Source organism: Rana temporaria, chromosome 1 (genome assembly GCF_905171775.1).
Source record: "Rana temporaria chromosome 1, aRanTem1.1, whole genome shotgun sequence".
Taxonomy (NCBI): domain Eukaryota; kingdom Metazoa; phylum Chordata; class Amphibia; order Anura; family Ranidae; genus Rana; species Rana temporaria.
In genome coordinates this window covers 288,935,481-288,947,972 of record NC_053489.1, presented here as the reverse complement: position 1 = coordinate 288,947,972, position 12,492 = coordinate 288,935,481, and the positions used below count along the sequence as shown (strand labels likewise).

General features: G+C 43.7%; 1 protein-coding gene across 4 annotated transcripts in view; it reads right to left on the bottom strand.

Annotated features, from left to right (window-relative positions):
* DOCK8 (dedicator of cytokinesis 8) overlaps window positions 1-12,455 on the bottom strand; it is a 225,044-nt gene extending 212,589 nt beyond the window's left edge. For 2 of the 4 annotated variants that reach the window (XM_040357040.1, XM_040357065.1), the window contains exon 1: window positions 11,819-12,454. In XM_040357040.1, the coding sequence (XP_040212974.1) occupies window positions 11,819-11,871 (53 nt within the window). In that variant the 5' untranslated portion in view covers window positions 11,872-12,454. Of the gene's footprint in view, window positions 1-11,818 lie in introns of all 4 variants that reach the window. The other 2 variants (XM_040357049.1, XM_040357056.1) reach the window with 2 other exon arrangements.
* Window positions 12,456-12,492: the final 37 nt, after the last annotated feature.

Here is a 12,492-nt window from a genome sequence, read left to right as displayed (position 1 = left end):
AAATTTCTGAGCTATCAACCACCAATTAAATGGAGGGGCGCCTCCTGCTTCTCACTTCCTGAACCGGATCCCTCAGGGCAATGGTCTTCCTTGCAGGTAAGAACACTTTTGCCTGAATGGTGTCTTGTACTAGACCCATATACTCCAGACATTGAACTGGTTGCAAGGCCAACTTTTCAAAATTCAAGATCAAGCCCAGGTGTTCCAAAACACACACCTTAAGAGCTATATTCTCCCTAAGCCTTGCACCGATTGATCTCTGTGTAAGAGGTTGTTCAGATAACTTCATATAAAGACCCCTTGTGACCTTAGAAGGCCCAACATCGGTGCCAGGACCTTGTAAACACTCAGGTGCTGTTGCAAGCCCCAATTTGGAAATGATGATCCTCTATTGCAAAACGCAAAAATCTTTGATGAGGCTGAAAAATTGTCACATGCAGGTATACTTAATTGATGTCTATGGATGCTAGAAAATCTCCTACATGTAGAGAGGCTACCACCGATCGAATTGATTCCATCCGAAAGGACCGGACCGAAAGATATTTGTTCAGAGCCTTTAGGTCTAAAATAGGCCTCACGTCCCCATTTGGCTTTGGAACCGTGAACAGGTTTGAATAAAACCCTGTACATCTTTGTGACTCTGACACTTCTATGATTACCCAAAGAAGCATCAACCGGTCTAGTGCCTGAAACAATAAGCTCTTCTTTAAAAGATCCAAATGGAACATTGGACCTCAGAAAATGCTGAGGAGGAAAGGCCGGAAATTCCAGCCTGTTCCCTTGAGACACTGTGGATATGACCCACTTGTCTTGAATCATTGTCCTCCAAAATGTTAAGAAATACCATAGTCTTCCCCCCCAACCCCCTAGTCGTCGAGTGAGTGGGGGGCATCCCTTCAAAAAGAAGGCTTAGAGCCTGACTTAGAGGGCTTTTGGCCCCCGGGGCTTTTTCTGCCCCTGGTTTTGAGGCTTCCCTCTAGAAATCGTTCTTTGCGGTCGCAGAAACTGCCTGAATGGTGAAAATTTTGTAGCAGCGGTACCTGCAACCTTAAATGGAGGATGCTTATTCTTCATCCTAACGGGCAGCAGAGAGCTCTTTCCCCCAGAAATTTTCTGGATACAAGAAAGAAAATCTTTTGGGAGGAACAAAAATTCTGTTGGGGTGATCCCAATCAGAATACTCCACCTGATCTAAAAGCAGGTGCAACAGAAAAGCCTGCCTGCTCTGTGGAGGGTGAAAAGACCCCCGAGAAGAATACAGGACCTCCAAGATCTCCTCCAGAGGTAACTTGAATGCAGGACGAATCAACAGCTTCTGTGACTGGGATGTTGACAAAGTCTGAGCCTTCTCAGGCACGGACTCCCCATAGGCAGAGCTCTCTGCCTGACCATCCTCCAAATCATAAACATCTATCTCCTCCACCCATTCCTGTTCCAACACAGGAGGATCAGAAGAGGGAGATCTTTAACACTTTTTCCCTTGTGTGACTGAAGCAATTATACCAGCGATCTTATTCTCTAAGCCAGCCAAGGCTGAGGATAGGTCATCTTTTGTAACATATGCCAATGCAGATATGCTTGTAGTAGCCACCATGCCAGACAGGCGAAGCAGCTCAATTTGCATGGTCGCCTCTGGTCTTTCAAGGGATGATATAAACAGCATAGTTCTGACTAGACTTTTCAAGAGCTGCTGGCGGTGCACATGCAACCCTCCCTCTTGTACCTCCCCCACTGTGCTTTCTGGAAGATATTTCTTGCCCCAAAAGCAATAAACAGTAAAAATTGCAAACACCCAGTAAAAAACTGCCACGCATGACTGATCTAGCACAAGCAGTTATCATAGCCCCCTTAGTACAATGATTCTACTTAGCCTGCCCTTGTAACCATCCACCAAGAAGGAACTCACATACCCCCACCGAATAGCCTGTCCCAGATGCAGCTTCCCGGATGCTCCACATGCAAACAGACTCTCCTGAATAAATAAATCTTCTGAGACCACTCCATCTATATTAAAGGGGTCTCACTTACCAATCCTCCCTGCAGGGCCTAAAGTAACATGTAGAAGCCCAATCTTCCCACTAAGGACCTTCAAGGACTGGGTACCCTGTTGCAACCTTCTGGGTCCACTCCCTTGGACCTGTATAGCACCCTGCCGGAATTGCCTTAGTTCTGCCATGCCCAGGATTCTATTACACAGCGTCCAAAAGGGTACTAGGTATTTTATAATGGTGACTAATACATTTCGATCAAGAAACATATATATACACACACACACACACACACACACACACACACACACACAATAACTGAAAATAAAATATAGTTAAAATTGTTAAATAAAAAAAAAAATTTAAATTGTGACAATAAAAGTCCATAAATATTTAACAGATGAGATGTCAAACACCTGTGTATTTGTGCCACATTTCAGATTAGTTGAAAAGCGTGTCCAAAAGAAAACAGTGATGTATCCTCCACCAGACTATGGATTGGCTCCTTACCAGATTTCCACGATCCCTTATGACAGGGGATCATAAACCGCATGTATTAGGTGGTCACTCCCAGTCTCGCAGTTCAGACATATACGGTCCTAATGGGTCTCATTCACAAGTGACTCACCTGTGCCCACCACCTTACACTTCTCCTCCCAGCAAGCCATCACAAAGGGTGGGCATTGATGCCGGTGAAATTACTTGTGAATGAGACCCATTAGGACTGTATATGTCTGAACTGCGAGACTGGGAGTGACTACCTAATACATGCTGTTTATGATCCCCTGTCATAAGGGATCTTGGAAATCTGGTAAGGAGCCAATCCATAGTCTGGTGAAGAATACATCACCGTTTTCATTTGGACACGCTTTTCAACTAATCTGAATGAGGCACAAATACACAGGTGTTTGACATCTCATCTGTTAAATATTTATGGACTTTTATTGTCACAATTTCTAATTTTTTTATTATTATTTTTAACTATATTTTATTTTCAGTTATTGTATGTATGTATAATATATATATATATATATATATATATATATATATATATATATATATATATATATATATATATATATATATATATATATATATATATATATATATATATGTTTCTTGATCGAAATGTATTAGTCACCATTATATCACTTTTCATTATTACTGGAGGGTTTTTGAGATTACTGTATAGTACACCCTGGTGGCCATCAAACCCCAATGTTTTTGATATAGTAGCTTGTGATTTCATAATTTTGTGTTTTCAACAAGTGCTTTCTGCTTTAGAGGTAGCGCGATTTATATTCTTCTCACATCTTTTTCTTGTATCTATTGTTTACATGGTAATCGCAGCTCTCATAGTGAATAGACTGACTACGTTGCAGGTTCTTTTCTCTCTCCTTTCTTTGATATTTTAGCACAGTTTCTTTCCATTTTTCCACTAGGTATTTTAGCCTTTAAGCCATTCCAAATGGATCTGATCATCTCAGCCCCTTGATTCTCAAGAACCAGCCTTTGGACTAGCAGAACTCACAAAGCTAAACAACCATCACCTTCAAGACACTGGTGAGAAAACGGAAGAACTTCCTGTATGGGAGCTGTTATATAAAGAGGGACTTGCTGTCTGTTTTGGTCAGCCAGTGTCCATTCACCTATAGGTGGCATATAACCCAGATAGTTAAGTATATAGCCTGCTTTGTGTCCTGTGATCAGGCCCGTCGCAACAGGACAGGCAAGGCAAGCAATTGCTTGGGGCCCCGAGCTAGAGGGGGGCCCCCAAGCTGGCTCGCCTGTCTGCCTGCTGCTATGTTCACAGGCTCCCCGCGAGCCCCCCTCCTCCCCCACGGAGAGCCGCACAGCTGAATCCTGGAGTTCAGTGCCGAAGCGTGCAGTTGCACTGAACTCCAGGATTCAGCTGTGCGGCTCTCCGTGCGGGAGGAGGGGGGCTCGCGGGGGGGGGCGTTTCTCCGCCCCCCGCAAAGTGGCGCGGTCACCGGGGACAGTGCAGCCGTCCCTCTCTCTCCACTGACTGCAATACACAGTCACACTTCGGCTCCTCCCCCCCTCATGGCTCAATGTGTACACAGCCAGGAGGAGGAGCCGAGGAGAGACACGAGTGCTGCACAGTAACCAGGAGGTAAGGGGCCCCCCTTAAGCAGATTCGAGGTGAACTATTGAAGTGATGGGAGAGGAGAGGGTGGTATGGGGATATGTGCTGGGGACTGATTTGAGAGGGAAGATGATATGTGATAGTGTGTGTGTGTGTGGGGGGGGGGGGGTCCGATCCCCCCCCCACTAGCACATATCTTCCCTCTCAAATCACTCCCCAGCACATATCCCCATACCACCCTCTCCCCCCCCCCCCCCAAATTAAGATGCCCTGTTCCCCTGTGCCCATCTCACCCTGTCCTCATCCCACCCTGTCCCCATCCCACCCTGTCCCCATCCCACCCTGTCCCCATCCCACCCTGTCCTCATCCCACCCTGTCCTCATCCCACCCTGTCCTCATCCCACCCTGTCCTCATCCCACCCTGTCCCCATCCCACCCTGTGCTCACCCCACCCTGTCCCCCTGTGCTCATCCCACCCTGTCCCCCTGTTCTCATCCCACCTTGTCCCCCTCCCACCCTGTCCCTCTGTCCTCATCCCATGAAAATGACAGGACGAGTCTTAAAAAGGAAGGGGTGCGCGAGTTTCACCAGGCCTAGGGCAGCACAAAACCTAAATACACGAGTGTGTCCTGCCTGGCTCCCTCTCCCCTCCTCCTCCCTCTCCCCTCCTCCTCCCTCCCTCACAGTCCAGAGCCGCCAGTAGGAGGCCGCCCACCGGTTCCTGTAGGCTTTGTGTGCGTGCAGGGGGGGTTGGGGGGCCTCTATGTCCATTTTGCTTGGGGCCCCCAAATTCCTTCAAACGGCCCTGCCTGTGATGTATGATAAAGAAATCAATGTTTTGTTGCATCTTTCCTGCATATATTTTGCATGTTCTTGCCTGAAAAAGGGCGCATCTGCTGTACAGGTATGAGAAATCATATCTGTGGACCTCAAAAACCACACAGGTGCAATAAAATGCATGCAAGCTGCATTTCTTTTAACAGGTTGCACTGAATAGGCCTAAGTGGCTTGTATAACAGTTCTATGTTTGCTGTGGGTTCCCTGCGGTAATTATGTAGTTAATTACCACTGAAAGCTGCTTAGATGTGGAGAACCTAAATTTAGCCTTAACTTCTGATATACAGCACTCTCAGACAGTAGAAGTTCACATCTGGAATGTAGCTGTCCAGTGTACGCACTGGTGCACGTTAAAATTAGTAATTTTTGGGCAAAGCTTTAGTTACTCATTTTAAAGGTACTATATAGCACCACCAATTTAAACAGCGTTTTGTATATAGAGTATATTGCACATTTACATGAGACACTGCAGTCAAGGAGCTTACAATCTAAGGTCCCTAAATAAAATTGATACATACACATACTAGGGCCAATTAACCTTTGTTTGGTGTGTGGGAGAAAACCCACGCAGTCACAGTGAAAACAAACTCCAGGCAGATAGTGTCACGGTTGGGATTCGAACCAACAACCCTAGTGCTGCTTGCAAGTGCCAACCACTTAGCTACTGTGCTCCCCACCAACAATTGCTTTTAAGATGACTGAGCTAATTTAAAGAATTGAAGCTGAACTACAAATATAGGCCCAGATTCACGTAGGTGGGCGTATTTGTGGGCGGGCGTAACGTATTTGATTTACGTTACGCCGCCGCAAGTTTATCAGGCAAGTGCTTTATTCACAAAGCACTTGCCTGTAAAGTTGCGGCGGTGTAGCGTAAATCACCCGGTGCAAGCCCGCCTAATTCAAATTAGCCGGGTAGGGGGGCGTGGAGCATTTAAATTAAGCGCGCTCCTGCGCCGAACGTACTGCGCATGCGCCGTCCGGAAAATATCCCAGGGTGCATTGCTCCAAATGACGTCGCAAGGACGTCATTGGTTTCGACGTGAACGTAAATGGCGTCCAGCCCCATTCACGGACGAGTTACGCAAACGACGTAAAATTTTCAAATTGCGACGCGGGAACGACGGCCATACTTAACATTGGATACACCACCTAGGGGGCACGTTTATCTTTACGCAGCGTATCTCTTACGGAAACGGCGTATTTTTACTGCAAAGGGCAAGCGTACGTTCGTGAATCGGCGTAACGACTCATTTGCATATTCTACGCCGGACTCAATGGAAGCGCCACCTAGCGGTCAGCGTAAATATTGCACCCTAAGATACGACGGCGCAGGCCGTCGTATTTTAGGCATGTTTAAGTGTATCTCAGTTTGAGCATACACTTAAACATACGACAGGCTTAGATTCAGAGTTACGTCGGCGTATCTACTGATAATTTTTTTTTTAGGGTATCTGACTAAATAGCTATTTACATCTAAGCTTAATAACAAAGGTGTTTGGAGCTGCGGTGGCTCAACGCGATTGGCACTGCGCTGACAAGCCATTCACCTCTGCAGCTAGGGGTTCGGATCCCGGTCTCGGCTACATGTGAATTGAGTTTGGTGGTCTCAGCCCGGCTCCCGGTGGGTGTGCTATGCGAGGTAAGCCTGCGCTTAGTACGCCCACCCCCTCCCACAAAAACCACCACACTTACACGCACTCGAAATTGGGTTAACATGCACGCACTTTGACCATGCGGTCTCTAAAAAGAGAGGCGAAGGACTAACGGGGCTGGTTGAGCGGGCTAGATCCTCTCACTCCCTTATAGGGAGTCCCTCTGCCCCGTTGGGCTTCAAAGCGGAGCAGGTAGGGCGGGCTGTGTGGGAGGACCCCCTCACACACCCGCCATTGCCACCCGGGGCATGGAGAAAGATGGCAGATTGCCTCTGGGGGAGGCCTGCCTACTCCCAACTCCTGCAGTCCGGCTCCTCTCTCGAGTACACGCACAAAATACACTTTAAAAAAAAAAAAAAAACAACAACAAAGGTGTTTGGATTTATAATGCAAAACACGAGAGCACTCAGGCCTCCTCCATCCAGTCCAATTAGGACGTGACACCGATCCTCAGCTTAAAGCCGGCCATAGACAATGCAAAAACCGAATGAAAATTCATGTTTATTGATCGTTCGTCTTTCGCATCACTAGTGTACTACATGGCATTTTCGTACTGCAGCCTAAGGTGACTGATCCAAAAAAACAAAAAACAAACAACCACATTTCGAATTGTTAATGGGGAGGTGTATAAAATACAAAAAAATTGCCAGTTTGTCAGTACAAATTTTGAACCCCAATGATGGCACAGTCAGATGTTAACACAAACTCCGCTTTCGTTTTACCGATCGAGAGAATGTTTTACATCGCGAGTACCACCATAGCAACCATTGGGGGACCCCAGAAGAAAAGGATCGGGGCTGGTCTGAAGACTCCTGGGATGTATGACATACGGTAATTTGCCTAGGCAAGAAACCAGGAAGTAACAGAAGAAATAAAAAAAAATAAAAAGTTTAAATCAAGTAAATATGATATACTTTCCTATATATTTATTAATGCTAGCAGCATAAGGATTAAAATCAATGTTGATTGGGAGAGTGAAGCTCCACTTTAAAGCAAACCTAAAGGGGGGATACAGAGCAGAGCAGTTAGATCTTTTTTATTGCAGAAGAGATATTGCATGTCTCTTCTGCAATAAAATGTCTACCTGCTCACAGTTTTGCCTTTAGTTATACTTTAACCCAGGCCTTTCTTTCAGCAGGAATGTGGAAGAATGCAGTTCTAGCACCTCCAGCACTGAATGTTCATGTATGTAATGGCAAGGGGTGCCACTGCCAGGGTGTGATGGAGGGTCTACTGATTCTAGCTGCTGGGGATCTATTGTTGCTAGAGGGGATCTATTTTTGCATGGCGATCTTTTGTTTATGTACATGATTTTATTTTTTTAACTACAAAAAGACGACGTTTTGTATCTGTAAAGGTATTTATTTGTGACATAGAGGATCACATAGACAGTTTTGAGTAAGGCCTCACTGACTGAAATGCGTTAGGCCACGTACACACGGTCGTTCCAAACCGATGAGAATGGTCCGACGGGCCATTTCCATCGGTTCACCGCTGAAGTGGCCCGATGGTCTGATGTGCGTACACACCATCATTCCAAAAACCGATCGGGTCAGAACGCGGTGACGTCAAACACACGACGTGCTGAATAAAACGAAGTTCAATGCTTCCAAGCATGCGCCGACTTGATTCTGAGCATGCGTGGGTTTTGAACCGATGCTTTCTGTACTAACCATCGGTTTGGACCGATCGGGCAGCGGGCCATCGGTTCGATTTTAAAGCATGTTTTAAAATTTTGGACCGAAGGACAACAGACCGATGGGCTATACACACGGTCGGTTTGGACCGATGAAACTGAACCTCGGTCCATTCTCATCGGTTTTGTCCGACTGTGTGTACGCGGCCTAAGTGCTACTGTCATTAAGGATTTTAGCCATGCTGTGTTAAAAGATCGATGAAGGATCAGTTACGTGCCGGTGGTTGTTCTATTATCTAAGCTCTGTTATGATTTGTGATAGATTTCCTTTTAAATTTCAGTCCTGTCACAACGGCTGAAAATGACTTCCTTGTGGGTTGGACAGGCCTATCAGACTCTAAATGTTACATTTTACCATCGGGCCTTCAAAGCAGAGTTGCAACTTGTGCCTGAAATAATTGCAGCATGTAATCTGGGTTAATGCAAGTTAAAGGGAGAGTTTAGAAGTGTATGGAGCCGTGTAGCACAGTAGACCCTTGCAGAGCTGACCTTAGAACGGTGCTCAAAGGGAGTTGCAAATGCACACTAAGGTTCTCTATATATATATATATATATATATATATATATATATATATATATATATATATATATATATATATATATATATATATATATATATATATATATATATATATATATATATGATAGAAAGGCTCCTATTTTCTTCAGTGCCTGGGAAAACTGACAGTGCAAGTATGCTGTAAGTTACCTGGAGCAGAGCCAATAATGCACTACCTTTTAGGAGTGGTGTTTACTCTTCATTCCTCTGTAACTTGTGCCCACAGGCTACTAAAAGCTCCACCAAAACTACACTGCAGATCAGTTATGCATGCCGCTTCTCTACAGCTGCACTACTAGAATCTTCACAATGGAACATCTCCTCCAAAACAGGAATGGAAATAGTTTTCTACAGTAACTTCTACATAGGATTCCTTAATAGGAATAAGAAGTATTTGTATTGTTATTTATATTTGTCATATTATTAGTGTGACTTAAACACTATTGAAAGACAGAAATAGTAAAAAACTAATTTTTATTCCTACAAAGATTCATTGCATCATTTTGAGGGATGTTGAATTCACTGCAACACAGAATTGTACACAACTATTTTCTTGAATTTCTTTGTGGCAATATCTTGGTTGTAGTTTAGGCACAGCATGCCAAAAATATCATTTAGGCCCCTTTCAAACGGACAGATAGAATGGTGCTTTTAGCTGCGGATTTTCTCGTTTTCTACCGCAGCTAAAAGCACACCTATGGCCCCATTCACACACCATGTTTAGCTGCGATTTCGTTGCATGCGGTTTGGTGCAAATAGAAAAAAATAGAATTGAATGCGTCCAGGTGCGATTTAGCGCAGCTATATGCACTTAACCGCAGGTAATCGCAGTCTTTTGTGTCAACTGCGGATAGCAGCGTGAGAAAAAAAAAAAACAACTGGAAGCACATCATAATCCTAAAAATAAAAAGGGTTGCTATGGAAATGACTACCGCAGCTAAACGCGGCCGCATGTAACCGCACGTAATCGCAATGTTGAATTTCACTGAAAATGTACACGCTTTTAATTGCGGCAAAACTGCCGTCCGTCTGAAAGGGGCCTAATACAACTCTGTGCAATGCTGATATTCAAACTACTATATATAAATAAAGAAAACACAGAGAGATCAGCATCGCCCATATACTTTCTAATAAATAGATAGATAGATATTAACCATACATATATTTATGGTATATGAGCAATGTTGATCTCCCTTTTTTATATACAGTATATAGACAATGCCAATCTCCCTGTATATATATATATATGTGTGTGTGTGTGTGTGTGTGTGTGTGTGTGTGTGTGTGTGTGTGTGTGTGTGTGTGTGTGTGTGTGTGTGTGTGTGTGTGTGTGTGTATTTGGGCAATGCTGACCTCGATTTTTATATAAAGTGTATAGGCAATGCTAATCTCCCTGTTTTTAGACACAGTATATGGGCAAACATGATCTCCCTATTTTTCATCTACAGTATTTGGGCACCGTTGATCTCCCTGTTTTATATACAGTATATAGGTGAAGATGATCTTCCTGTTTTATATACAGTAAATGGGCAATGCTGATATCCCTGTTTTTATATACAGTATATAGGCAATACTGACCTCCTAGTTTTATATACAGTAAATGGGCATTATTGATCTCCCCGTTTTATTTAATTTACAGTATATAGAGAATGATGATCTCCCTGTTTTATATACAGTAAATTGGAAATGCTGATCTCCCTGTGTTCATATACAGTATACAGGTAATGTTGATTTCCCCGTTTTATATACAGCATATAGGTAATGCTGATCTTCTTGTATTATATACAGTAAATAGACAATGACGATCTCCATGTGTTTTTATTTTATATACAGTATAGAGGTACTGCTTGTCTCCCTATTTTTATAGACAGTAAATTGGCAATAATTATCCCCCTGTTTTATATACAGGAAATGGGCAATAATGATCTCCCTCTTTTTATATACAGTATATGGGCAATGCTGAGCTCCCTTCCTTCATATATACATCATATGGGCAAAGCTGAGTTTCATTACTTTATATATATATACACAGTATATGGGCAATGCTGAGCTCCATTACTTTATATATACAGGATATGGGCAACATTGGCTCCCTTTTTTCTATATACAGTATATGGGTATGGGCAATGCTGATCTCCCTTACATTTTATATACAGTATATGGGCAATGCTGCGCTCCCTTACATTTTATATACAGTATATGGGCAATGCTGCTCTCCCTTACTTTTTATATACAGTATATGGGCAATGCTGCTCTCCCTTACTTTTTATATACAGTATATGGGCAATGCTGCTCTCCCTGTTGTTTATCTACAGTAATTGGGAAATGCTGATCTCCCTTACTTTTTATATACAGTATATGGGCAATGCTGCTCTCCCTGTTGTTTATCTACAGTAATTGGGAAATGCTGATCTCCCTTACTTTTTATATACAGTATATGGGCAATGCTGCTCTCCCTTACTTTTTATATACAGTATATGGGCAATGCTGCTCTCCCTGTTGTTTATCTACAGTAATTGGGAAATGCTGATCTCCCTTACTTTTTATATACAGTATATGGGCAATGCTGCTCTCCCTGTTGTTTATCTACAGTAATTGGGAAATGCTGATCTCCCTTACTTTTTATATACAGTATATGGGCAATGCTGCTCTCCCTTACTTTTTATATACAGTATATGGGCAATGCTGCTCTCCCTGTTGTTTATCTACAGTAATTGGGAAATGCTGATCTCCCTGTTTTTTCTGGGCAATGCTGATCACTATACTTTTTCTATACAGTATATGGTCATTGCTGATCTCTCATATTTTATATACAATGAATATACTGTACAGGCACTGCTGATCTCCCTGTTTTTACATACAATATATGGCCAATGCTGAGCTCCCCCCTGTTTGTAATAAAGCCGATCTCTGTGCTTTGGCTAATCTAGGAGTTCCTGGTAATAAAAGAACAAGCAGAGTAAAAGGTATGTGTTTACCTGTTGAGCTTCAGAGCGAACGCCCTCCTCTCGGCGCTGGACAGTGAAGCCATGGTGGGTGATCGCTGTGTACCAGTGCAGCCCTCTCCTTCATGCCTCTGTAGTGTCAGCGAGCTGTCATTTGTCACTTCCGTATTCCCTGCTGCCACCCTGCCTGCTGGGGGAGGGAGGGAGAGAGGGATGCACAGCTATCAGGGCGATCAGCTTGTTACCAGCAACTTTTCTTCTACTCTAACCATTTGATTAGCATCTCATTTGCTCAAGGTTGTCAACAGGATGAGCTCCATTCAGTGATTAAAATAAACTTCTTTCCGACTTTATTGAGCTTTGGTATAAGTCATATCCGCACAGGTCAGCTGTGGTGATCAGAAATGAAGCTGTGTCCTCCCCTGTGTGTCCCACGTTGCACCATGAGGAATGTACTCTGCTCACACAGGCTTGTTCCACTCAATCAGGCTGAAATGTGACCCTGTTCTGACAGGGGGTTAATCTGCCCTTTCATAGTGTGCTCATCTCATTCCCACATTCATTTAGGAGCTGCACTTTTCTTCATCACTCTCCTCCTCATCCATCTGTGTACATACAACAGTTACATCACTCCTCACTTCCCTCCTTTTCTCTGCAAATCTTCATGACTGACTACATTTACAAAATGGAACTTCTGCTTTCGGAAG